Source organism: Chelonoidis abingdonii, chromosome 2, assembly GCF_003597395.2.
Source record: "Chelonoidis abingdonii isolate Lonesome George chromosome 2, CheloAbing_2.0, whole genome shotgun sequence".
NCBI lineage: Eukaryota > Metazoa > Chordata > Testudines > Testudinidae > Chelonoidis > Chelonoidis abingdonii.
In genome coordinates, this window is record NC_133770.1 from 85,186,681 (window position 1) to 85,211,416 (window position 24,736).

At 41.9% G+C, this 24,736-nt stretch overlaps 1 protein-coding gene and 1 long non-coding RNA gene across 2 annotated transcripts in view; one reads left to right on the top strand and one right to left on the bottom strand.

Annotated features, from left to right (window-relative positions):
• Window positions 1-5,325: 5,325 nt before the first annotated feature.
• Window positions 5,326-24,736, bottom strand: part of LOC116838173 (uncharacterized) — a 28,258-nt gene continuing 8,847 nt past the window's right edge. Inside the window, exon 4 of the long non-coding RNA XR_004376879.2 lies at window positions 5,326-5,748. This is a non-coding gene — a long non-coding RNA (uncharacterized LOC116838173). The remainder of the gene's footprint in view (window positions 5,749-24,736) is intronic.
• Window positions 12,228-24,736, top strand: part of SLC6A20 (solute carrier family 6 member 20) — a 36,949-nt gene continuing 24,440 nt past the window's right edge. The window contains exons 1-3 of the mRNA XM_032803194.2: window positions 12,228-12,510; window positions 20,537-20,677; window positions 23,234-23,325. Of these exons, the coding sequence (XP_032659085.1) occupies window positions 12,390-12,510; window positions 20,537-20,677; window positions 23,234-23,325 (354 nt within the window). The 5' untranslated portion in view covers window positions 12,228-12,389. The remainder of the gene's footprint in view (window positions 12,511-20,536; window positions 20,678-23,233; window positions 23,326-24,736) is intronic.

Consider the following 24,736-nt stretch of genomic DNA (forward strand, 5'->3'; position numbering starts at 1 on the left):
TGTTTTTTGTAGTGATGTCCCTCTCAAGGAAGAAAGTTATGCTTTAAATCGCTCTTGACTGTATGATTCCTTTATCTTTTTATTTTGAAGTAGAAGTCCTCATTGATTAAGGGGCCTAGCCCACAGACTAGGCCCTATGTTCTGTAGCTGCATACTACTACCCTGGTACAATAATAGTATACTGGTAATGGTATAGTGAGATTGTATGTGCAGTATTAAGTTAAACTAATAGAAGCTGTTGCTTTATAGTGTTCTTAGATGTTAGCATGACTAGTTAAATCCATTTATTGTTAGCCTCATCTTTTCATTATTTTGCACAATATCAGTTTGAGGGCAGCATTGCTCTTTATTAAAAATAGCAACTCTAACCCTTTCTTTGTAGGGAATAAAATCTTTATGTAGAAAAGATGAAGAAATTTCCTTTTGGTGTGTGTTCTTGTAGCTAGGTGTTTTGCTCAAATCCTGCCTAAATATACCACTGTCAGTCTTGCATCATTTTCATACAATTCATTTACTCTTTAGTTAAACCATAATGTCCCTTGGGCAAATTGTGCCCCAGGAACACTAACTTCGGGGTGGGGGTTGTAGCTGTAATTTAGGACAGAATTTGACCAAGAGTCTATGTTCTAAGGTGGTACAACTGATTGACTTCATTGGTTGGAATACAGTACAATGATGTATTTGGGGTGTAGAGGTCATGCTCAGGACATTTTTATATACTTCAATTTGTATTAACCAACTAAAACTTAAATGTTATTTCAGATTGAATTCTTCTGAACCGTTCTTATAGAAGAAGAATGCTGACACTGAAGTACAGCATGTTGTATATGGGGAGAAACACACATTTAGAGCCAGATGCTGTTCTCAAAGCTTAATTTGGCCTTATTTATACATTCAAGGAAATATCAAAAGCATCCGTGTCCAACTTAGAGCCACTGGTTTAGTGTGTTGATATCCCCACAGATCTATGGGCTATTTATTTAGGGCCCAGTTCTTGGAACCCTTATTCCTTTGAGTAGTCCCATTGAAATCAATGGAACTACTAGTGTGGATAAATGCTCTATTTCACAATGGGGTGCTAAAACCCAGTGATAGGTTAGGAGTGTTAGGCTCGGAGAGGGAACGCAAGCAGTCTCAGATAAAATTCATGCCATCATTTACTCTTTGATAAATCAGGGCTATTGACTCACACAACTAGAGTTGATGATTATTGATATCCCTGTGCTGTCTTAGACCCAAGTTTGACAAAGAGGTTAAGCATGTGCTTAAGTACTATTGAAGTCAATTGGTCATGGACAGAGACTCTTCAGATAACCTGGGCAAAACTTGGGGAATTTTGAATAGCAGGGCCAAAATAATGAATTTGATTCAGTATTTAACAGGGACCTAATACAGACCATGAAACTTTAGGGTAACATGCTCTTGTTGGCTGGTGTTGCTGGGCTGGAGATTGCTGCATTTCAAACCAAATGGAACCCTTAATACAACTGCACCTGAGCTGGCATTAGCCTGGTTATTCAAAAATCCATGGGTCAGTACACAGTGTGTATGTTATGTTGAGGTGGGAACACCAGGCTGGAAATTAAAGCTAACACATGAATTGGTATTTCTGAACTTCTCCCAAATGAGAATCCCAGTTGCACATCTACCACCTTTTCTCTTTGGAAATTCGTTACTCTTCTGATAAACACCACACACTTCTTCCAGTTGAGGTGTTAATTCCCTAGCTCTACCTGAAAGAAAAATGTCAAAACAATTTCTCCATAATCCTCTGATCGGAAAAAATCAAATCTCTCTTAAGCTGCTTTTGTGCTCGAGAAGTGAAGCATGTTTTCTGCAGGAGCAAAATGCAGGCAGTTCAGGTTTACCTTTTATTAGCTATGACAGAATCAGCAACCAGTAGGACATAATTTGAGTCCAGCAGTTGGTCATTAATAAACTGAAAGGTCATGCTGGATACTAACATTTTAATGGGCATGTTCCCTACTCCTTCCCAATGTGTTCATAAAATTCCCTACTGTCTGTTGTTTTTCTTGTGAATAATAGTTTCATAACAGAAGGCTGGCTGGGTACACTTCCTTACACTGGACATACTCCCATTGCATTCAATAGAGTTACTCACAGGAGCCAGGATTGTTGAATTGGGCCATATCCCATATAACTTTTCTTTGAGGGTCCATGGTGATCTCTCATTTAATCACCTATTTTATCTTTCTGAAATACCAGCTAACAGGTGTTTTATCAAGGTTCCTCTATTTGTCTCATTCTGTCTTTGTAAAGGACCACTGCTGGCTTCTGAGTGACACCAACTACTGCAGAACTGCAGCTGAGTGATTCTTACGGTTATGGTTAGTGAATGAAAATTATCTCATTGCTTCAAGTGGTTAAACATCATAAGTTCATCAAGAAACAAGCCTTTCTAGAAAACTAGCCCTTCAAAAATATATTAAGTAAATGCAACACACTAGTATACAGGGCTGTCTCATCTTATTCTGGGGTTACGTTCCGCAGTCAGCGCATAAAGCGAAAATCGCGTATAGTCAAAATTACATTGAGTGCAATGGTGGGCAGAATCACCCGCACTACAGAAACAGTATTTAAATTGTTTATTTTTCTTGTTTTTGCCGACTGCCTAAAGCTGAAATTGTGCATGTTAAATGCACCTAAGATGCGATGGACCTGTAATTTGAAAGTAAATTTGTGAGTAGACAAATAGAAACTATTACTTTAAAAGCTCTTGTAAACAGGCAGAGGTCCCACCTTGTGCTAAGCACAGAACTAGCCCACTCACTTTCCTGGCAACTTGATAACCAGTAGAGCATAAGCATCAACCTAAAATATCTGCCCAGGTTTGGTAGTGCTCAGGGCTTTCCCTGCAGGTCCTCCTCCAACCCAATCTGTGTGCCTGGAGCATCACATAAAAGCTTCAGTGCCTTATGTCCTGGTTTGGGATAATAAAATCCACCTGGAAGCATGAGTCAGCAAAAGCATATCTGCATCTATATACTGGTCCAAACACCTATCATTATCCTTGGATCTGCTAACGTGGTGGCTGTGGGTGGCTACATGTCATTCTGTCCACATAGCCTGTAAACATCAGTCTAGGTGTTTCCTAGGTAGTCCTGTAAATGCCTGTAATACATGGATGACATTGTTTAATTTAAATTCTTTGTCTACAAAAAATTCTAGGTGATCCCTTATATGTATGTAAATACAAATGAAAAGGTCGAGTTTTCAGTAGTCACAATCTCTTCAGAAAGCCATGGAGACAGAATGTAGAAGACCAAAGGATAGTACAGTAGGAGGCTAATGAGCCTTCCTAATGAAAATATATAATGTATTAAGGGGCAGCATTTGTATAGAAAAATTCAGGTAGAAGAAGTGTCATTCTGAGTAAACAAGACAGACTTGGGCTAAAATGAAGCCAAGTACACAATGCAGAAGAATCCCTTCATCACCTCTCTGTTAATTATTGTAAAGTGGGCAGGCAGTCCAATGCATTTTAATAGCTAACTAGAAGTTATCTGTATGTTTTTCTTACAGTGAAGCTTGACTCTGAAAAGAGGTTATATGGCATCCTGGGTGTCCTAGTTATTGCACCTCTCTGATTTCCACCTCCATTGTGCTCATTTTACAAGATTTTTGAAAAGTCCACTTAAGGCCCAAAAGCCAAGCTAGGTTCTGTCCTTCTCATGCATCATCAATAGTAAAGCCTGCATAGTATAAGTGGTGCATATCTCCCACTAAGAGTGTCTCGGCATTTGTAGAAGGCCGGGGGGGCGGGGGGGGGAGACAGTGAGAGTAGGAGTCTTTAAGCCTGCTAAACTAGAAATGCAATCTGCAGTTAGGGCTTGTCTACACATGGAGTTGTACAGATGTACTGGAGCATGAGCTTTCGTGGGTGAATTCTCCATGCTCCAATACATCTGTTAGTCTATAAGGTGCCACAGGACTCTTTGCTGCTTTTACAGGTCCAGACTAACACGGCTACCCCTCTGATATTCTGTAATAATTATTCCTGAATAACTCCATGCAGACAATCTTATTCCAGAGTGAGAGCCTGGATTACACTAATATGGAACAAGGCACTCTTATTTTGGACTAAGTGTGACCGCAGTTATTCAGGAATAATTACTGTACTTTTCACACCCTACCTTTAATCTGAATTAACTTTCAAGTGTAGACAAGCCTTTAGCAGTTCCCAGAAACAGCTTCAAATATACCCACTTCTTTCCTCCAGGCCTGCCAAATAATATTGTTGTTCTGATTGTGATGTACAATCCCGTATTTGAAGAATTTTGGAAACCAACTATTGCTTCTAATGGAAAGTGAAGGTCTTGTCTACACTTGAACGTTAATTTGGAATAAGGTAAGGTGTGAATTTAAAGCACAGTAGCTATTCCGGAATAACTTTGTGTATAGACAAGCCCTTAGACTCCTTATTTACATTGTCAGTAATTTAAACATGCTGACAATTTGCAAATTTCAAACTGGAAAGATGTCTCCAAAAGAATACCAACAACAAAATAGCAGCGGTGGTGCATGCTGACACATATCTAGCTTGTCAAGTATAGCCCTCCAAGCAAATACTTCCAAAGCCAGGGATCATTTCCTTGCTGTTTCAAAAGTGTTCTCTACAAACCACATTGTGATGCAGGTACTGGCATGATAATTATCTTAGCTGCATATGATGTCTTTCATCAGATTCCCAAAGCCCTTTCAAACTAATATATCTTCGACTTCACCATTTAAAAATCTCTAGAGCCATACATTGAGTTCAACCAGAGCTGATAAAGCTCTCAAACAAACTCCCGGTTATACTACTTCTCCTATTATTTCACAACCAGCTTGTTATTTCGTGATCTTGATATAGAGATCAGTATGTGTCCTACAAAAAGCATAGAACAAAAGAGACATGGCCTGGATTTTAAAAGACAGGCGCCTAGTGAGATTTTCAAAAGTGCCTAAGCCCCTACCTTCCAATGACCTTTAAAAATCTGCATGTAGGCACCTCGCTGTTTTGAAAATCCCACTAACCACCTAAATACCTTTTAAAAATTTGGCCCATGGTGATTCTCAATCTAGGTGATTTATGAGAGAACAAATGAAATTTAAAAAGATTCAGCAACTCAGTTTGTTGCAATCAAACTCACTGACCTGGCCTGACCACACTTCCTTGCCTTGGCATTCCGCCTGAACCCATTAGTAAAATAATGCTAAGTGTAATGGGGTGATCTAGAGTAAAAGGAAATATTTAATTTGAGTTATTCTCCCACATTCAACAACAGTAGTAATCTATTCCGACAGAAGCTTCATCATTAGCACAAGTGCTGGTAATGCCTTCTTTGTTTTTAAAGCTCTATTTTGCGTTATTAACAGCTATTAATCACTTATAAGCATGCCCTTCAATAGTGCATACAGACATAGGTGTGCTGATAAATAATTTGCTACATTTTTATGACAGAACGGTTAAACACATTGGTAGCTAGCTACTGAATATGCAAGCACTTTAGGTGAAAGTAATTTTTTTTAGTGAAATATGCCACCATTATTTACATTCTGCTAAAAAAGAATCTGACTTACTTGCATAAAATGTTTTCAGTGGTACTCAGTGTGGTATAGCTCGTCTTTGCAGCAACTGTTCTGCTCAGATGAAACTCAGGACTGGAATAGTCAGGCAGGATTGAAGAAGCTGGCACAGTCTCAGCAGCTGATGTCCTAGCAGGGTTACCTTAACCCTGCTTTACCCTGGGCGGAAAAGGAGATAGATAGGTGAGATTGAAAAAGCTGCTCATGTGGCTTCCCCTCCCACATCTCCATGAGTCGAGTGATACTTGAAAGGCAGCACGCTAGAGGGATATCATGAAAGTCCCAAGAGCCCACACCAGCAGCCAAGCTCCTTGGGCCATGGCTGGAGGACATTGGCCACAGCACCAACACTGCTAACACCAGAGAGGGAGGTAGAGAGTCTTTGGTTCCCTCTCCACTGCTGCCACTTGCTATAGCAGGTTCCTAGGGCATACCTAGTGGTATCCCAGGTAGAGACTTCAAGGGGAAACACCTGACCCATGTGGATCATATGCAATATAGAGATGTAGTGCCCTGCTTGGGACCTCCCATTCCTGGGCAAACCAGTCTGAGGAGCCCATCCTCAAACCCTAACCCTGTCCTTGAGAGACTCTGAATCAGATCTCTGAGCAGGAGGAGGCACGATGGAGTCCAGGCTCTGAGGGCAGGGCAATCCCTAAGGATTTGAAATATTTTTGGATTGATCCCTAAGCTTGATTTCAGCCTTCCTCCTGGAGCAGGAGGGTAGCGCTAAATAGCAAAGAGCTTTGGGGGAGAGAAAGAAAGAAAAAAGGAATTCCTCTGAGGAGGGCTAACTATGATGTGTGCATTTAAACAGAATCTAATCGACTCTTTCAGAGTGCTCTGAACCTGTGTTCAGGAGTTCTGCCCTAGATAGTTCCTCTCATATCCCTCCTCATGCTCGTAAAAGAGAAATAGAACTTGCATCCACACCCAGAAGACAGGGAAAGCACCAGGCTCACATCCCTCAGATATTGCTGCTGAGGATTGTCATGACCCACTGTGGCTGACACTGCAAGTTGTCGTGCCCTGTCGATCAAGCTACAGACTCTAGCCACCGCTGCAGTTCGCCATGCCTGACCACCTCCTCATCCTCTCCCCAGAAGCCGGCTTTGGAGGGACGAAAGAGAGAGAAAGTTAGTCTAGACGCAGAAGAACAAGCAGGATTTAAAGGGTCCATCAGCCCAGCATTTACTTCTTTCCAGCCCTCTAATTTCCTTTTGTTTTATAAGGCTGTGAGGTTTTTCTCAACATTCATAAGTCCCAGTCCACAGTTGGTGTCACTGCCAAAGGTACTATAGACATAGCTATTGTCCCTGGGAGAGATTTTTTTTATCACTAAGAATTATGAGGTGTCATCTGACATTCTAATAGTGTCTGCAGCCGCCTCGTGCTTTTACGGGAAAGCTAAGGGGGATGCTACTGAGGATATGATCCCTCACAGCCTAAGATCTGTGCTCTGAGAAATGTCACTGACAGCATTTTTCTGTACACTTGCACCCAGGCATACCCTTCTATTCTCCCTTAGAGTAGCAGGCATATGGGGCTTCCCTTACTGAGGGTGGACACCCAAGCAAATCAGCTTCTGGTGCTCTTAGTATTCTGGTGGAAAAATTTTCAGAAAGCCAAATCAGAGAATCATCAAAAATGTTGATATATAATCCCCGCCCTGAACAGACACTATAGAAAAGAGTCCACATCACACAGCCAGTTGAAGCAGTCCCAGGACTAGAATGAGAGAATACCACTTTGCTAATGGTAGCTGAGACAAATGAATAAGAGGCAAAGTCAGTAAGTCCCTCAGCCATTTCAGAACAATTGGTCTGACACACACCCAACCCCATCTACACTAAACCCCGCCCCCTCTCTCCAGACTCCCTCAGTTTGGGAGAAAATGCCTACAAGAGCAAGTTAATTTAGAAACAAAGATTGTGAGCCATTTTGAAATTTCAAAGTTAATTCCATTTTGCAGGGTTAAAAGTAAACCCAATTTTCAATTTTTCAAAAAAAATTAATTGAATTTTTAAAATTCTCAAATGTTATTGAAACTTATCAAAATTGTTATCGAAATTAAAATTCAGTAATGGTTAAAAAGATTTGAAAGAAGTCATCCTTCAGATTGGAGTGAGATGACCCAATGCCCTTTTACAAGGAATTGAAGGGCCAGTTCCCACTTTATTTCTAGCCTCAGAGTATCAGGAACAAACGGAACCCGGCTCTAGGCCCCAAACTATCCTCACTCATTGTCAGCAATTGACCTCTTGACCCTGAAACAATAAGCATCCTGTAGCCTCTCTCCAGATATCAAGACCAGGAATCTGAGGTGATGACCAGTCTCTATCAAAGTGGGCTAAGGTCTCAGCTATAGTCTTCCCATCCTTTGTGCTATTCCCCACACCTATACAGAAGATAAAGGAGGGACTAACACTGAAACTGATCATGCTGTTCTGGCTTAACAGGCCATGGTCCTCAGGCCTGATTATCCTCATGTCACACTACCTGATATCTTGACCTCACAGAGATGATCGGCTAGTGTAAGGACTAATCTTCTTTCCACAACCAGACAGACTCAACCTAGCAGCCTGGCATTTGAAAGAAGACACTTATACAAAAATGGATACGCGAGTTGATTAACACTCTACTGAACCCTAGAAAGAAGGCAACAAAAAGAATTTAACTTAGTTGCTAGGAAAATTCCACAAATTATCACATTTCAGCAAATGAAACGTAGCCCCAAGTTTCTCCAGGTGTGTCTTATAAGAATGTCTAAGTTAAAAGGCCAAGTCTCCACACTAATATGTTCTCAGTGTGTTCAGGTAATATTCTCACATTAAACCTTTTTATAAGGCAACTACCCTGATTCCACTCCCACCGAATCAGAGGCAACAATCTTTGGATCCCAGTATGTACCCCTATCCATCAAAATGGTCTTCCCAATAGCTACCATCTCTTGCAGTGGAGATTTTAAAGTTAGGAGCTCTCTCTGATGAGACCCAGTATATATTTTCTTTCAGGCAAGATTGTCCTCACAGCTGGCATAGCATTAATTCCCAAAGCAAACTTGTTTTGTTAGAGAAACCAAGAAATATTCTTTCTTCCTCCTATCCCAAGATATCCATGACAAAGAGAAGTACCCTAGCTGTGTGAGGAGCCCTTGAGTTATATATTAAGCATTTAAAACTAGGGCTGTCAAGCGATTAAAAAAAATTGTGATTAATTGCGCTGTTAAACAACAATAGAATACCATTTATTTTAAATATTTTTGGATGTTTACTACATTTTCAAATATATTAATTTCAATTACAACACATACTACGAAGTGTACCATGCTCACTTTAAATTTATTTTTGCTTACAAATATTTGCACTATAAACAATTATTTTTCAGTTCACATCATACAAGTACTATAGTGCAATCTCTTTATCATAAAAGTTGAACTTACAATTGTAGAATTATGTACACAAAAAAACCTGAATTCAAAAATAAAACAATGTAAAACTTCAGAGCCTGCAAGTCCACTCAGTCCTACTTCTTGGTCAGCCAGTCACTCAGACAAACAAGGTTGGTTACGATTTGCAGGAGCTCATGCTGCCTTCTTCTTGTTTACAATGTCATTTGAAAGTGAGAACAGGCATTTGCATGGCACTGTTGTAGTTGGTGCTGCGAGATGTTTACATGCCAAATGTGCTAAAGATTCATATGTCCCTTCATGCTTCAATCACTATTCCAGAGGCTATGTTCCATGCTGATGATGGTTCTGCTTCATAAAGATCCTAAGCAGTGCAGACTGATGCATGTTCATTTTCATCAGCTGAGTCAGATGTCACCACAGGTTGATTTTCTTTTTTGGTGGTTTGGGTTCTGTAGTTTCTGCATCAGAGTGTTGCTCTTTTAAGACTTCTAAAAGCATGCTCTACACCTTGTCCCTCTCAGATTTTGGATGGCACTTGAGATTCTTAAACTTTGGGTCGAGTGCAATAGCTATTTTTAGAAATCTCACATCAGTACCTTCTTTATGTTTTGTCAAGTCTTCTGTGAAAGTGTTCTTAAAATAAACGTGCTGGGTCATCATTCCAGACTGCTGTAACAAGAAATATATGCAGAATGCGGGTAAAACAGAGCAGGAGACATACAATTCTCCCTCCAAACAGTACAGTCACAAATTTAATGGATGCATTTTTTTTTAACAAGCATCATCAGCATGGAAGCATGTCCTCTGGAATGGTGGCCGAAGCATGAAGGGGCATATGAATGTTTAGCATAGCTGGCATGTAAATACCTTGCAATGCCAGCTACAAAAGTGCCATGCGAATGCCTGTTCTTACTTTCAGGTGACACTGTAAATAAGAAGGAGGCAGCTCTATCTCCCGTCAATGTAAACAAATTTGTTTGTCTTAGCGATTGGCAGAATAAGAAGTAGGACTGAGTGGACTTGTAGACACTAAAGTTTTACATTGTTTTGTTTTTGAGTGCAGTTATGTAACCAACAAAAAATCTGCATTTGTAAGTTACACTTTCACGGTAAGGAGATTGCACTTCAGTACTTGTATGAGGTGAATTGAAAAATACTATTTCTTTTATCATTTTTACCATACATATATTTGTAATAAAATATAATAATACAAAAAGAGCACTGTGCACTTTGTATTCTGTGTTGTAATTGAAATCAATATTGAAAATGTAGAAAAACATCCAAAAATATGTAATAAATTTCAATTGGTATTCTACTGTTATAAGTGTGATTAATCACAATTAATTTTTTTAGTTAATCGTGTGAGTTAACTGAGATTAATTGACAACCCTATTTAAAACATTTTTGGTAGACCTAAGGCCCAATTCACATTCTACAGCCCAGCCATAAAAGTTGAGGAGGCAACTAAAGCATCTAATTCTAAACAGATCAGAGAGAGCATTTCTATGGCCTTATGCCTCCATCAAACTTCAAAGCCCATGCCTTTACAGCACTGAGAAATTCAAGTTTACTACAAGTTCAAGCTTTGTTTCCTGGGGAAACGAGATTAGTGGTGTTGCTCTGTGTAAAGTGAGTGAGGGAGAATCCCCTATATATTTAAAACAATGCAGATGATAATATGCAATTCATGTTATATAGTAATTTTAATTAACATATAATTAGTATACAGTATATCTATATGGACCAAATTCTTGTCTCACCTCTGGCAGTACAAAACAGCCCTAAAAATAGATTCACCTACTCCTTGAGGATTCACACACACCAATCCTCCAGCAGCATAGAACTATCATACTGGCTCCGATACTGCCATCCCTGCTGACCCTCCACATAGGAAGCATGACAAAGAGAAAGGGGAAGGAACCAGGGTGTATTCATCCTGCTGGCACCCCTTACGGCTGGAATAGCCTCTTGGGGCTCAGTGTAGCTAGTGCAAGATAGAGCTGGCCTCAGGATGATGTAACTCATGCCATGGATCCAGTGCAGCTCACCATCAGGATTTGGAGACCAGAGCTGTGGTCCCCAAAACCACTTTTGCCCCCACTCTGATTTTTTGCTGTGTGCAGCTCCATCAGGCTGGAGGATCTGGTCCCTATATAGATCACTAAAATCATACTGAGTATTAGATAGCTGCCTGTGGTCAGTTGAATCAAACAAATAAAAACATTATTTGGAGAACATTTAACTTGCTCAAATCAATGGAAAATAAAATAAACACTGAACTATAAGAGTAATCATAACTACACAGACTCTGTTGCTAAGACAAAACTTTTAGAAGCGTGTGAAAGTTTAGCCTGTGAGAAAGAAGCCAGATCTTCATGGAGCTAGGCTGATATACAGCAGCTGAGGATCTTGACCACAATTTTCAAGTACAGCTTACACTTGTGGGTTTTTTACTTTTCTTATTTTAAATTCAAAGTATTTAAAATTGGGGGTAGATTTTTAGGGCTGATGACAGACTTGGAGACCAAACTCCTCTATTTAGCCACAGAGTAAGTACACCAGAGTTAGCACCAAAGCAAGCTTTCTTATACTGCTTCACCCCAAACCCCCCCAGTCCTGACCTGAAAGGACCACGTTTAGACCGAAGACCATATTTAGACACCTTTAGTCTCCACATCTATTCAGACCTATTCATCTCAGCAAGAGGACCAGCAGTTAGCAGCTTTTGTGATGTGGACTCTCTCCACTAGGAGACTACCTTTCTGATTTCATAGAGGCCATCAGACCTGAGTGACTGCAACCTGAGATATGTTAGGATAGGCATTTGCACATTTTGGTAAGGTCATCTCCACCTTGGAAGCTGACAAATGCGCGTATTTAAACAAACTCTGATTGTGTGGAGACCTTGCTCGTTAATTAGTAAATACGAAATGGCCTACTCTCTCGCCTTGAGCCATGCACACTACTCCCAAAGGAACACATCACATGTTGGTGGCAAACCTTAAGTAATGAGAATTTTCCAGCTTTCCAAGTCATTTCAGCCATGTGCAGCCGAAAATGTTTTCTGATTTCAAGATCAACCCAGCATTCAGCCAAATAAAAACCTTAATTCAGATCCTTCCAATGCGAGTTGAAAGCCAAGCAACTGTTCACCCAAAGTGCCCATTTTATAGTTCTCTGTGTGCATGTACATGTGTCTATAATCTATTTACCAGCATTCCTACTTCACTGTGTGCCTGTTAATAAGATTAGTAATTAAAAAGCTTGACAGCAATTGGCAAGCATACTCCCCTCTCGGTTGGGTTGGCGTTGAGTCTCAGGGCTCTGAAAAGCATCTGAAGGAGTGAAGTCAAGAACCCTCTGCTGAAATCTGTGCTTGAAAGTGCAAATGGAAAAACCCCGGCCATTATGGGACAATCCCTTACAGTTTGTTTTTGCCTGCATTTCTTATGCAGTGGGGCTGGGAAATGTTTGGAGATTTCCATATTTATGTCAGATGTACGGAGGAGGTAAGTGCAGTTTGTTTCTTGATTCCCTCTCAGAAGGGTACAGACATGGAACGTTAAATATTTTTAAACCAAAAGTATGTGCATGTCGGTATCCCATCCATCTGATCGGTTTTTATATTCAGTGGAGGGGGAGTTCTTTCGCTTGTGTAGGCAAGAGACATAAAATGTATCAGCAGACCATCTCTAGTTACAGAGACGTTATACATCTTTATTTTATTTCACATTGCTTTCCATTGTGTCTCCCATGTAACCCTTTTTCCTGATTACCGCCCCAATTCAATGCAATACTCTTCCTTCCCAACTGAGCTCTGAAAACACAAGGAGGAACACTGTTTTGTATAAGAGAGAGGGTTCCTATGGTGCTCATTTTTTAATTCCCCTGCTAAATTACTTTCAGGGCATCAGAAGCTGGTTCAGTTCCTTATAGGTTTACATATTTGGATCCAAAAATTCTACTGAGAAGGAAAGAGATTTACATTGATTTAATTAAGGGATTAATAATAGCCATTCAAACTGCTGCTGTTAATGCAGTTCTGTTATATAAGGCTTAATTTTAAAGGGTTGATAACTTGGCTGCAAAGTTGCCTGGAAGTTGGCAGAAACCCCATAGGCGACAGGATTGCTACAGCTAAAATCTCACAAGAGGCTTTGGAAATGTAGATTAAACTAGTTTTGGTTCAAAAAGAGTTCTCTGGCTGGGATGCTGTTTTTTCACCCGCTCCAAACTAAACAAAAAAATGTCACAACTAGACAGCTTCAGTTGCTTTTCTGCACTTGGAAATCAAAGGTCAGATTATTAGGTTAATTATAGAGAAAACTTACCACCAGTTCTAATAGGCAAATACCTACTGTGACTAGCCTCAAAGAAGCTCCCATAAGGTTCCTAAGACAATTCTATTCAGTTTCTTTATGCTGCATCCATCACTGTAGAACCTGAATCCCTAGCACCTGTCACATCTGGTTCTTTCCACCCTTCACCCTTTTTCTTCCCAAGAGGAAAACTGTTTGCAGATTTTAAACTCTTTTTTTAACTTTGGTTCAAACACAAGTTTTAAACCCACTTGCACGAGGAACTCAATGTGTGCTGGGGGCTGGAGCAATTGTTAAATTAATTACTAGGTAGATTAGATTAGCTATGCCATAAGGGCCTGGTCCAAAGCTTTCTGAAGTCAGTGGGATTCTTTCCATTTATTTCAATGGGCTTTGGATCAGGGCCTAACTTCGCATTTAGATACTGCAGGTGGTTGATGCTATATAGAAACGTAAACCAGGATATATTAGCTAGAGAGATGATCTGTAATTCCTGCTGGATTCTCAGTTACAAATGTTTGAGAAAGCTGCCCTCTTCCTCCTTGAAAGTGATGCCAGAACATTGGCTTTTAATATTTTTTAAAAATTTAATTGGACACAATTTATAAATCTGTACATAATGTGCAACTCATTGCAGACCATTTGCCTGTCTGCCCCAGCAGAGATATTCTGAAGGGCAGTTAGACTCAAGTATGAGGCTTTTTACTCTACTGTAACAAGATTAGCTTGCTAAGTTTCTCTTATCGAGCCCTGCAGCTGTAAATCTTTATAGCACAGATAGTGAATGTGATATAACACACATGTACCTTTGATCAATGCCTCCAGCCCAAAGAGGAAAAATACAACCCCACCACATAACAACATGGATTTTCTGCGAAGTATGGTTTTCAGGGACCTAAATGAACAGCCTTATAACTTCAGCTGACTGCTGCATTTTTCCCCATTAGTATTATTGTGTAGGGCTGACTATGTGGTTGACACACTGAAACACAAAAATAAAATCATTCCCTGCCCTAAAGAGCATAGTCTAAAAGTTCTTACCACAGGTAACTGATACAATAGCTGTCCAAACTTTAAAACCGATTATCTTCCTTCCTGTAAATGTATTCACCGCTTATGCTCTCTTTTATCCAGAGGGCTTGAACTGGGCAACACAGATATGAACCAGTTCTTTCTAGAAAGCATTGCAGTTATTTTTCTGTGGTTTGAATAACATATCAGTTAAGATGCCTGTTAGCTTTTAAGACAGTTCTTGGGCAGCTAACCCATGTATAAATGAGATTATCAAATTAAAGATACAGTGGAACTTGTTTATAATGAACTCAGATAGAAGGACAGTCATACTTATAGATACAGGCCAAGACACCATTGACTTTAATGAAGCTATGCTGATTTACATCTGCTGATGATCTGGCCCAAGGTTTAACTTTGAATCCGGAACTGAGCTGCCCCAGAGTTCATAGGGTGTTTGGATATGGGATCTTGGTTCAGCTCATTGTAAAGGGGCTGGATGCAAAGTTTGGATCCAAACATATCCAAAGTTGAGGGGTGTTTGGACCTGGGCTTTTGGTTCTGCCCCAGCTCTTGTTTGTTGTGAAGAAAAATAAAAGTCCCTAATTATGTCACTGTGTTACAACATGGTAAACTGCAAATCCAGATACAGTGAAGCTGCCTGGTGAAAAAAAAAGACTTCCCAAAGGGTCTGATTCTGACCCCCTTGAAGTCAACAGCAAAACTCCTAGGGGGTTCACTGGGGTTTGAGTGGATGTTATAAAAGGTCCCCACTGAATATGTAAGGCCTGTTAAGTCTCTGCTAACTCTCCAGTTTGAAAGGGAGTTATCTAACATAAGAGGCAACAAAGGGGTTGTTAATAAAAGCATAGCCAGGAGGTATACAATTAATTCCCTGAATAATACGGATTATTGCTCAGTGTTCATTTCAACTTCTTTGCGAGTAACTGTGCAGATTGCATTCATTTTCATGGCTGAGCAGAGCCCACTGCAAGGAATGTTAATGCTGGAGATTAAATTCCAAATAATAGATATTTAGGTAAATATTTTGGCTTGCTGTTAAAACCAGGAAAGGCCTCTCAAAAAAATCTGTTTTTTGACTTAGTCAGCAGGTCTTTCTGAGGTGATCTCAAAGTCAAAGGCTGGGGCTTTTTCGAGGAGAAACCTGCAGTGAGACACACCCCATTCAAGTACCATATGGTACTGCTGAGCCACCCCATTACAATAGAATCTCTCTGTTCCTCCCTCTCTTTGCCCTCTGCAAGGAACCAAGTCTGCCTGTCTTTCTGTCTGTCTTCCCCTTTGCAAAGACCTTGTCTGTTTCACACACAAAGCAGGGAGTGAGCACATCAATATTGCCTCTCTGATGAGCTATAAATGCCCAACTGCAATTTATGGCATTTAAATGTTGGATCCAGGGAACTTGATCCAGCCTGCAAGTTTACATACTCACCTTGCCCCCATTAGTTACATTTAAGAACTAGGGTGAATCAGGGATCTTTACCATGCCAATCCTAAACAAAGCTGACTTGGTAAAAGTGTCTAAGAGTGAGGGACTCCAGTTAAGGAACTTTAGAGCTTCTGGTTTCAATCAAAACCCAGTTAACAGGTGTAGCCTTATTCTTTAAACGTCCAAGCCTTGCTGAGATATCCTTTTGTACCCCATTTTTTTGCAGGGTAGGCTCAGCTATCTCACTGGAACGTTGCTGGTCAGCAGCTCACACTTGTAAGTGCATCTCCCCCCTGCTACTGCTTCTTCTGGTGCTGCACAGGTCACATCCTGTGCAGGGTTGAGCTCTCCCAATTCCCACAGACTTTAATGGGCGTTGTGGGTGCTCAGCACCTCTCAGACAATGCGATTCAAGAAACTAAGCAAGGCTTTGTCAGCAAAATAAGCTACCAATCAATGTAAGACTCACATTATGTTGAGTTACGATGGGGGAAAGGAAACAGACCAAACTGGGGGTAGTATGGAATGTGGAAGGGCATGTGCAGACAGCCATTCCAGCGAGTTCCAGTTCCAGCCACTGTGCTGAGGTCTAACCTGCATCAGAAACACTGCCACACTGGCAGCTTCCTAGTCCTACCTGCTGAGGTCACTTTTATTCTAGCCTCCATCACTCCCAAATTCAGTATAACATCAATTAGTGATTTCTTCTGGTGGCTTCCCCTATTGTCTTTCTGGGATAGTAAGAAAGAGCTCCATCTGACTCAGGTAAATGCACACCGAAGATGTGTCCGCCTGTTCCCCCATCTATAATACCAAAAGCTTCTCCTCCATTGTCAGCGTAATTATGTTCCTGATGTGCAAAGCTCATACAAGGAAAGTAATTTATTTAATGACACGTGATTGCCACCTCAAAACCATATGGAGAGGTATCACATGCTAACTTTTATTTGCAGGCTAGGACAGTGATGCATCAGCCATCTGATGATGCCAGAAACACTTTGATACACTTAAAGGCATGACTGTAGGGCCTGGAGAGATCACCACCACTCTTTCCCCTTACATACAGTGGTTGGATAAACAGAGTTTGGCTCAGCATGCAGTGATGATTCCACAGTAGCTTTAAAATCTCTACAGCGCCGCACAGAACCAAATTATTTTACTAGCAGGACAGTTAGAGTTGCCAACTCACAGTACTTGAAAACAATAGAATTCTAGTACCAAGAGCTACACAAATTGTCTTCAGTGTTGGGTCTGAGAGCATACAGGCGAACTATGCACTTAGCAAAATTTTGGTTAATTGCCTTTCGCTTTAATCTTATGCTTTTTCTAATACCCATTACCTCGTTGAACAGAGTAACATACTATGGGCCTGATCCAAAGCCCATTTAAGTCACCGGACAAGACTCCTTTTAACGTCAGTGGACTTTGGATCAGACCCTATGAAAATAAAAACATGTAATACTTCAGCAACATCCACTACAGTTTTGTTCTTTGATCTCTTGCCAGTTTTTACAATTTTTGAGCCTTCTTTCCCCTGAAGCATATGATGTCCCCACACCCAGTTAATCCCATACATCAGCAGTAATGGTGACTGCACATACAGTGACCCAGTATCTTGTTAGTCTTTCAGAATGCAGGGCTGGATTTAAGAATTAGGGCCTAGAGGGCAAATGAACCAGGAATAGGTACAGCCTGGCATGGAGTTTAAGCAGTTTCCCTGGGGGGCGGAGAATAGAAGCAGCACAGGAGCTGGAAATCAGAAGCATGGGTTAGAATTGGAGGGTGAGCTTGCGAAGAGAGCGTGATGCATGGGTGGAGGTAGCAGACCAGGGCTGGATTGGAGGATGCAGGCCAACCATGTAATGTCCTTTTGGCAGCTCACAAAATCCAGCACTCCTGGGTTTAATGGAACTTACATGTAGAAAGAGAATCTAGCCTGTTTTGTGGGTATTTGGGGACTAGATTTTCTAGAGTTAATTTAAAAATCAAACATTGCCTTGGTTTTGTGCTTCTTTTTCTTTCACTTCCCCCATCCCTCTATCCCCACCTCTAGTTTTCTCCTACAGTGTCTTGGTGTTTCTTGTCCTGTATTTCACTGTTTCTCCTTCTTTTTCATTTTTCTATGGTGTTACCCACCCTTTCTTTTATGTCCTTCTTCCTCACCCACCTTTTTCTCTGTGTTCTGCCCACTCCCTTCTGACTCGGGTCCTTTCAGTTTCATTCCTCCCCCATGTCCTCGCTGCCAGAACACCAGAGCCAAACCCAGCCCGAACTATGGTGGGAGCCCAGTTCCATAGCTTGAGCCTTTCTCTCGTTTGTAGTGGGGTTTCGCTGTAATGTAAGAGCCACTTAATTGCCCCTTGGGTTTTCTTTTTAGGGTCAGTACATGCGGAGCGATCTGTCTCTAATCTCACTGCATTAGTCACAAATGTGCATTCTGTTCATGCCATCAGAATGGGCAAATCAGTTAAGACAGAAGCAAAAATTCACCCCGTGGCAGCTAATTGTGTGTCCCCTTTGCCAGCAGCGTAATTAGTACATGGCTGTTCTCCTGTGAGCAGGCCGTAATGCTTTTATTTTGCTCTGTGCACAGGGCCCCCTTAGCTGTGTCTATGGAACTGGATTGGCCAGTCTTCCATCCTTCCAGGTCTGTGCAGTAGGACAAACCAAGAGCACAGTTTCCTATGGGCTATTGGCATTGGTCTGTGTGCATGTCCTCGCGGCATCCAATCCCCTACTGAGGCGCTATGGGGTAGCTGCTGTACAGATACCAGGAGGCATTGTGTTAGGTATGGATGTGCAAACTTAGTGAGCACATAGTTGTGCTGTGAAAAAAGTGTGTGGCATACACACAAGTTAGCCATGGGGCAGATCCACAGGTCTTGCTGCAAACTGTCAGATCCCTAGTGACTTCAGCAGAGCTACAGCAATTTACACCACCTGAGGCTCTGTATCCATGTGGTTTTTTAACCAGCTCAGATGAAGGTGGCTCAACCTACTTATGAAAACACAGTTATATTTATTATGTAGTTAGGCCCTCAGGCACACTATCCTTTGTGGAGATGAGGGGTTTTCCCTACCCCTTTCCAGTGCTGCACTCCTTGCCCCTTTAAGAGAGACGCCTGTGAAATAAACCTCTCCCCCTCATCACCTCTCTCATTACCCTTTAACAGCTTGGGTAGCAATTAGTTACACTTTAATATGTGTAGACTGTATACTGCTCAGAGTGAACAACTGTGACATTCTCATTGGTCAGGGCTAGACTGGGAAATGTTTAGCAAAAAAACCCAGGATTGCCAAGTATCAGGAAAAATGCCCTAGTGTAGACACAAGGCCACACAGTGGTGTATCGTGATTGTTCTGATGAACCTTGGATGTGGTGTGAGCCACATTCCCAGATGGAGACTGGGCCTGGTGCTGAGATGTGGCTTGAGTCTAGATCAGGGGTGGGCAAACTATGGGCCGCATTCGGCCCGCCAGCCATTTGAATTCAGCCCTCGAGCTCATCCTGGGGAATGGGATCTGGGGCTTTCCCCACTCTGGCACTCCAGCTGGGGAGCAGGGTCAGGGCACTCCTGGAAGCTGTGACATGTTCCCCCTCCAGTTCCTACACATACAGGCAGCCAGGGGGCTCAGCTCTGCACACTGTCCCCACTCTAAGTGCCAAAGGGAGCTGCAGGGGCGGCCCCTATGGATGGGGCAGCATGCAGGAGAGCTGCCTGGCTGAGCCTCTGCGTAGGAGCTGGAGAGGGGACATGCCACTGCTTCCAGGAGCTGCTTGAGGTAAGCACCGCCCGGAGCCTGTACCCCTGAGCCAGCCCCCCACTCCCCAACCCCCTGTCCTGATCCCCCTCCTGCCCTCTGAACCCCTCAGTCCAAGCCTGGAGCACCCTCCTGTACCCCAAACCCCTCATCCCCAGCCCCACTCCAGAGCCTGCACTCCCAGCTGGAACCCTCACCTCCCCCATACCCCCACCCTCTGCCCCAGCCCTGATTCCCCCCCTCCTGCCCTCTGAACCCCTTGGTCCCAGCACAGAGCACCTCCTGTACCTCAAACTCCATGAGCATTCATGGCCCACCATACAATTTCCATACCCAGATGTGGCCCTCTGGCCAAAAAGTTTGCCCACCCCAGTCTGGATAGTCTCACATTTGCAACATGCTTTACTGGTGTAGCACCCTCATATTGCTGCTGGCTAGCATCAGCACTGAGGTATAAAAAAATGTGTCTGCTCAAATCAGCCTAGGATGACTCTTCCACCTCTTAATGAGATGACATCACATTTAGGATTTTGTTGCATCAGTTGCGCTGGTGACCTGCATGAAGCTGCAGGTGCAGTTGGGGTCCTAACACAGCAATCATCAGCAATATATTGTCATCTGGAAGACAACTGTTTGGCTCAAGACCCATCATGTAGCAATTACAGGCTAATCATCAAGGACAGAGAACGTGTTGTATCTCATTATGGACTAGCTTCAGCAGTTCCATAGCTTGTCACTTTTATCACTAGTTTATGGCTGCACAAGCAGTGGGAATTGCATACAAGGGTGAATGGATGAGCATACAAAGGTGTACATGCATGGATGCAGTACATGAATAGGTGTGCATGTATGGATCTGTATGCGTGGCTGCTCATATCATTAATGGTGATCCATCTAATGACAGAGCTGTGTTATTAAAACTGTATCTGAAGTCTCAAAAGTTATAGCTCATTTCTCTTATTTGCTTGTTAAATGCTTTCTTTTCTTCTACAGGGGGATTTTTAATCCCATATCTCATCATGTTAATTGTAGAAGGGATGCCTTTGCTATACCTGGAGCTGGCAGTGGGACAGCACATGCGCCAAGGGAGCATAGGCGCGTGGAAAATCATAAGCCCCTACCTCAGTGGGGTTGGTACGTTCTCAATTCACAAACCAGGTTATTTTGAACTCCCAGCTGACTTTTGTGGATTCTTATGAGTTTTTGCATTAAATGGACAGGAATTGGGGTATTATGGGATATAAAATGAAATGGGCAATATACACTGACCATGCAAATGAAACCAGAGTTTTGATCAAAGTCATGGATCCCTGGGTAATGGGATCCCTGGGTAATTAGCAAAAAGAGCTGTGCTGAAGTATGTGCAATGAACTTTAGTTTCCCCCAGAGCACAGGTTATAATACTTCAAAGGTATATAGCATCCTAGGTATTGAGAATCTGCTCAAGGAATTATTTTGGGGAAGTTCCATGGCCTGTGTCAGACTAGATGACCACAGTGGTCCCTTCTGGCCAAATCTCTAAATCTATTAAGCCAAGGATCAGAAAAGCACTTTACAAGCATTAATAAATTAAACTTCATGACATGCCTGTAAGGTAGGGAAGGATTGTCTCCATTTTGCGGAAACTGAACCATGGAAAGTCAATGGTAGAACCCAGATCTCTGGACTGCCTGTTTGGTGCTTTAACAACAAGATCATCCTCCTGACAAGCTTAATGAAATACATCACAACAACAAAACAATACTCCAATTCTTCAGCATAGGCCAGTAACTGAACTAAACCATCTAAAAATAATCTAAATTTCCCTTTTAGCCTAAACTACCTCCAGTTCATTTGAACATGAATTGTTTATCTCTAAAATGGTGTTGAATATTCATCATCAGTGACCAAAGTTCAGACTCCGCTCCTGCATGCCCTTGAAAGAAGAGAGATTTCAATGGCAAGAATGCATCACATGCAATAAAACAATAAATACATAATTGTGTTGTTTGTGTGCAGGAAGGAGTTACAGCACTCTTCCTAGATACCAGGTAAAAACTTGGCATTGCTACCACAGAGGTTTCTTGCAAAGGGTCTAGTTCTAGGATGAAAAGCTCCTTCTTTTACCTGATATCTGATTTACATTTGTGCCATACAGTAGAGTACGTGACAATCTGATGTGTATTGACCACTCAGGTTCTGAGAATACTATAGTTCTGACGTAAACACTATGGTGGGAAAGATACTGGTGGAAAAGATACCAGATGCTTCCTGTGTGACACAGATCTAAGAATTTGTCCCTCTTGCTAACGCCTGTTCAGCAGCTCTTGCCTGCAAGCATTGTCCCCACAGCTCGCATTGGCCGTAGGTTCCCGTTCCCAGCCAATGGGAGCCGCAGGGGCAGTGCTTGCAGCAGGAGCAGCAGGTGGAGACCTCTGCCCCCACCAGAGATCTCAGGGGTGTGCTGGCCACTTCTGGGAGCAGCATGGGGCCAGGACAGGCAGGGAGCCTGCCTTAGCCCCACTGCACCGCTAGACTTTTAGCGGACAGAGATCGCAATCAACTGTCAGAGGCTCCAGGATTGACCAGTTGGTTGCGATCTACCAGTTGGTAGAGTGTAGGGATTTTGCCACTTATTTGCATGGGAGCGGGATCATTCCTTTCAATCGCGAAACTCTGGTAAATGCTGCTGGCTCTCTCTTCTAATCCACAGCATGAGGAAACCATCCTAGTTTGTTTGGCAAAAATAAGGGCGGGGGTCTCAGATTCTGTCTACAATTTTTAACTGAATTTTTAACCTTGAAGTGGCCTTATTGGCTCTAAATATGCATTTTTTTTATTCACCTGCCACATGGTTAATCAGGCACTTAGTAACCACAGCAGCTTACACTAAATGAACATATGTCCCAATATTCCCCTGACAGTCCCGGGTTTTCACATGTCTTGTTGTTCTAGGAATATTTTAAGGACACCTGAATTATCCCAATTCCTCATTTTATCAGTCAAAATGTTTGTTCAAGAGGCGTTTCTGTGCACAGGAGAATTTACTCAGCCAGAGACAGCGAGTCTAGGAGACTGAGAGTTTAGTGTTTTAACAGTGTTTAAAGTGAAGAGAAATTAAATGAGGGCTGGCACCAACAAACTGTTCTTTGGCTTAAAGTGAATGATAATGCCACTTGTTCACTGTTTCATGATAGAATCACTTAGAACGCAATTACCAGGAAATATCCTCCACTGCAAGAAATGACTCTGTCCAGTCAGACGTTCACAGTAGCAATACCAGCACTTTAAAAAAAGGGTATTCCTGACACAGGTAGAGTCTGTCAGAAAATATGGTCCCTTTAGCTAACAGAGTTTCACCCCTACTAAAGGAGTAGGATGGCACATTATTGTCTTCCTGTGAGAGGTTCTGAATACTAGTTCTTTGCAGTGTGGACATCTAACCATGAGTCACTGGGCTGGCTGGTTTCTTTTCCTCTAAGGCATTGCCATTTTCCCATTAGGACAGCTCTAAACCTTAGGCAGGTTCTATCTAGATGGGCTCCTATTTTTCCAGCCTTCTTTTCTCAACCTCTACGTTTCATTGGTGATGGTGGTGGTCGTCTGGGAGAGCTAAGATGACTGAAGAAATGAGTGTGTCATTTTTAAATTGTGCAGTTTGATGTACAGCCAGTTTGCCCTTCTGCTGACTTTCCCTTTTTTCATCCTCAGGCATTGCCAGTGTGGTGGTGTCATTTTTCCTCTCCATGTACTATAATGTTATAAATGCCTGGGCATTCTGGTACTTGTTCCATTCATTCCAGGTGAGTAGAAACACTGATGATCTGCATTGCTAGACAGTGACCTAACTTCCTCCAGGGGTGGGCTGGGGCCAAAGTGCTTGGGAATTCTGAAAACGTACCTGTCTTGTTTGGCAAAAATATGAGCCATTTTCCAGGTGGCACTAGACCAGAGGGGAATCTGCAGTGTGCAGAAGGTATATGAAATTCTGCAGATGCTGACAGGCAGTGAGCTGATAATCAGCACTACAATCTGACCACTGAATGTTTATTTGAGTTGCTTATGGTCATCATCAGGCCATGCACCTCTGCTTTGCTGACTTCAGAAGCCTTGTCTGGTTAAAGCTTGTTGGCAGTGAACACTTTAAAAAGTAACTATGTCTCGAAAGGGGCACATTCTTTCACATCCTTGTGAGACCTTTGCTAATCTTTTGATCAACAAAATGAAAATAAAAGCTTTCTGCGATGAGCTATGTAGCTTCTCCCAGTGGTACAGAAATAAGGTTTTGTGATGTATCATCTCTGGAGTTTCTGAAGGGACTTAATAAAATCTTTATTGTGCACTGACACTTGAACTTGGATAGTGAGATAATGATTAAGCTGAGTAGCTACTTTCTTGTGACACTGGGAATTAGGCATTATTTGCTTCAGCAGGACTTACAAATGCATAAGACTTGTCCAAAGACATCTGTAACATGATGTTGTCTTTTACAATGTGCTTTATGTTTCAGAAGTGCTTACTAATGATTAGGTGTATGGAACAGCTTCCATATAAGGAGAGGTTAATAAGACAGGGACTTTTCAGCTTGGAAAAGAGATGACTATGGGAGGATATGATTGAGGTCTATAAAATCATGACTGGTGTGGAGAAAGTAAATAATGAAGTGTTATTTACTCCTCATAACACAAGAACTAGGGGTCACCCAATGAAATTAATAGGCAGCAGATTTAAAAACAAACAATAGGAAGCGTTTCTTCACACAACGCAAAGTCAACCTGTGGAACTCTTTGCCAGAGGATTTTGTGAAGGCCAAGACTATAAAAAGGGTTAAAAAAAAAACTAGATAAATTAATAGGGGATAGATCCATTAACAGCTATTAGCCAGGATGTGCAAGGATGGTGCCAGAAGCTAGGAATGGGTGACAGGGGCTGGATCTCCTGTTCTGTTCATTCCCTCTAAAGTTCCTGGCATTGGCCACTATTGTAAGACAGGATACTGGGCTAGGTGGACCATTGGTCTGATGCAGCGTGGTTGTTCTTATGTCAATAATTCCATAAGAAAATGGTAACATAACCATAATCCAGGGGCAGAGTCTACCTCAAATTAATGCTGTTTATTTCTGTGGGACTTAACATCCTAAGAACATTAGCATTCATGGGAATTTCTACAAACATCCCCAACCCTTATTCCTGTGACTAGTCCCAGTACATCAC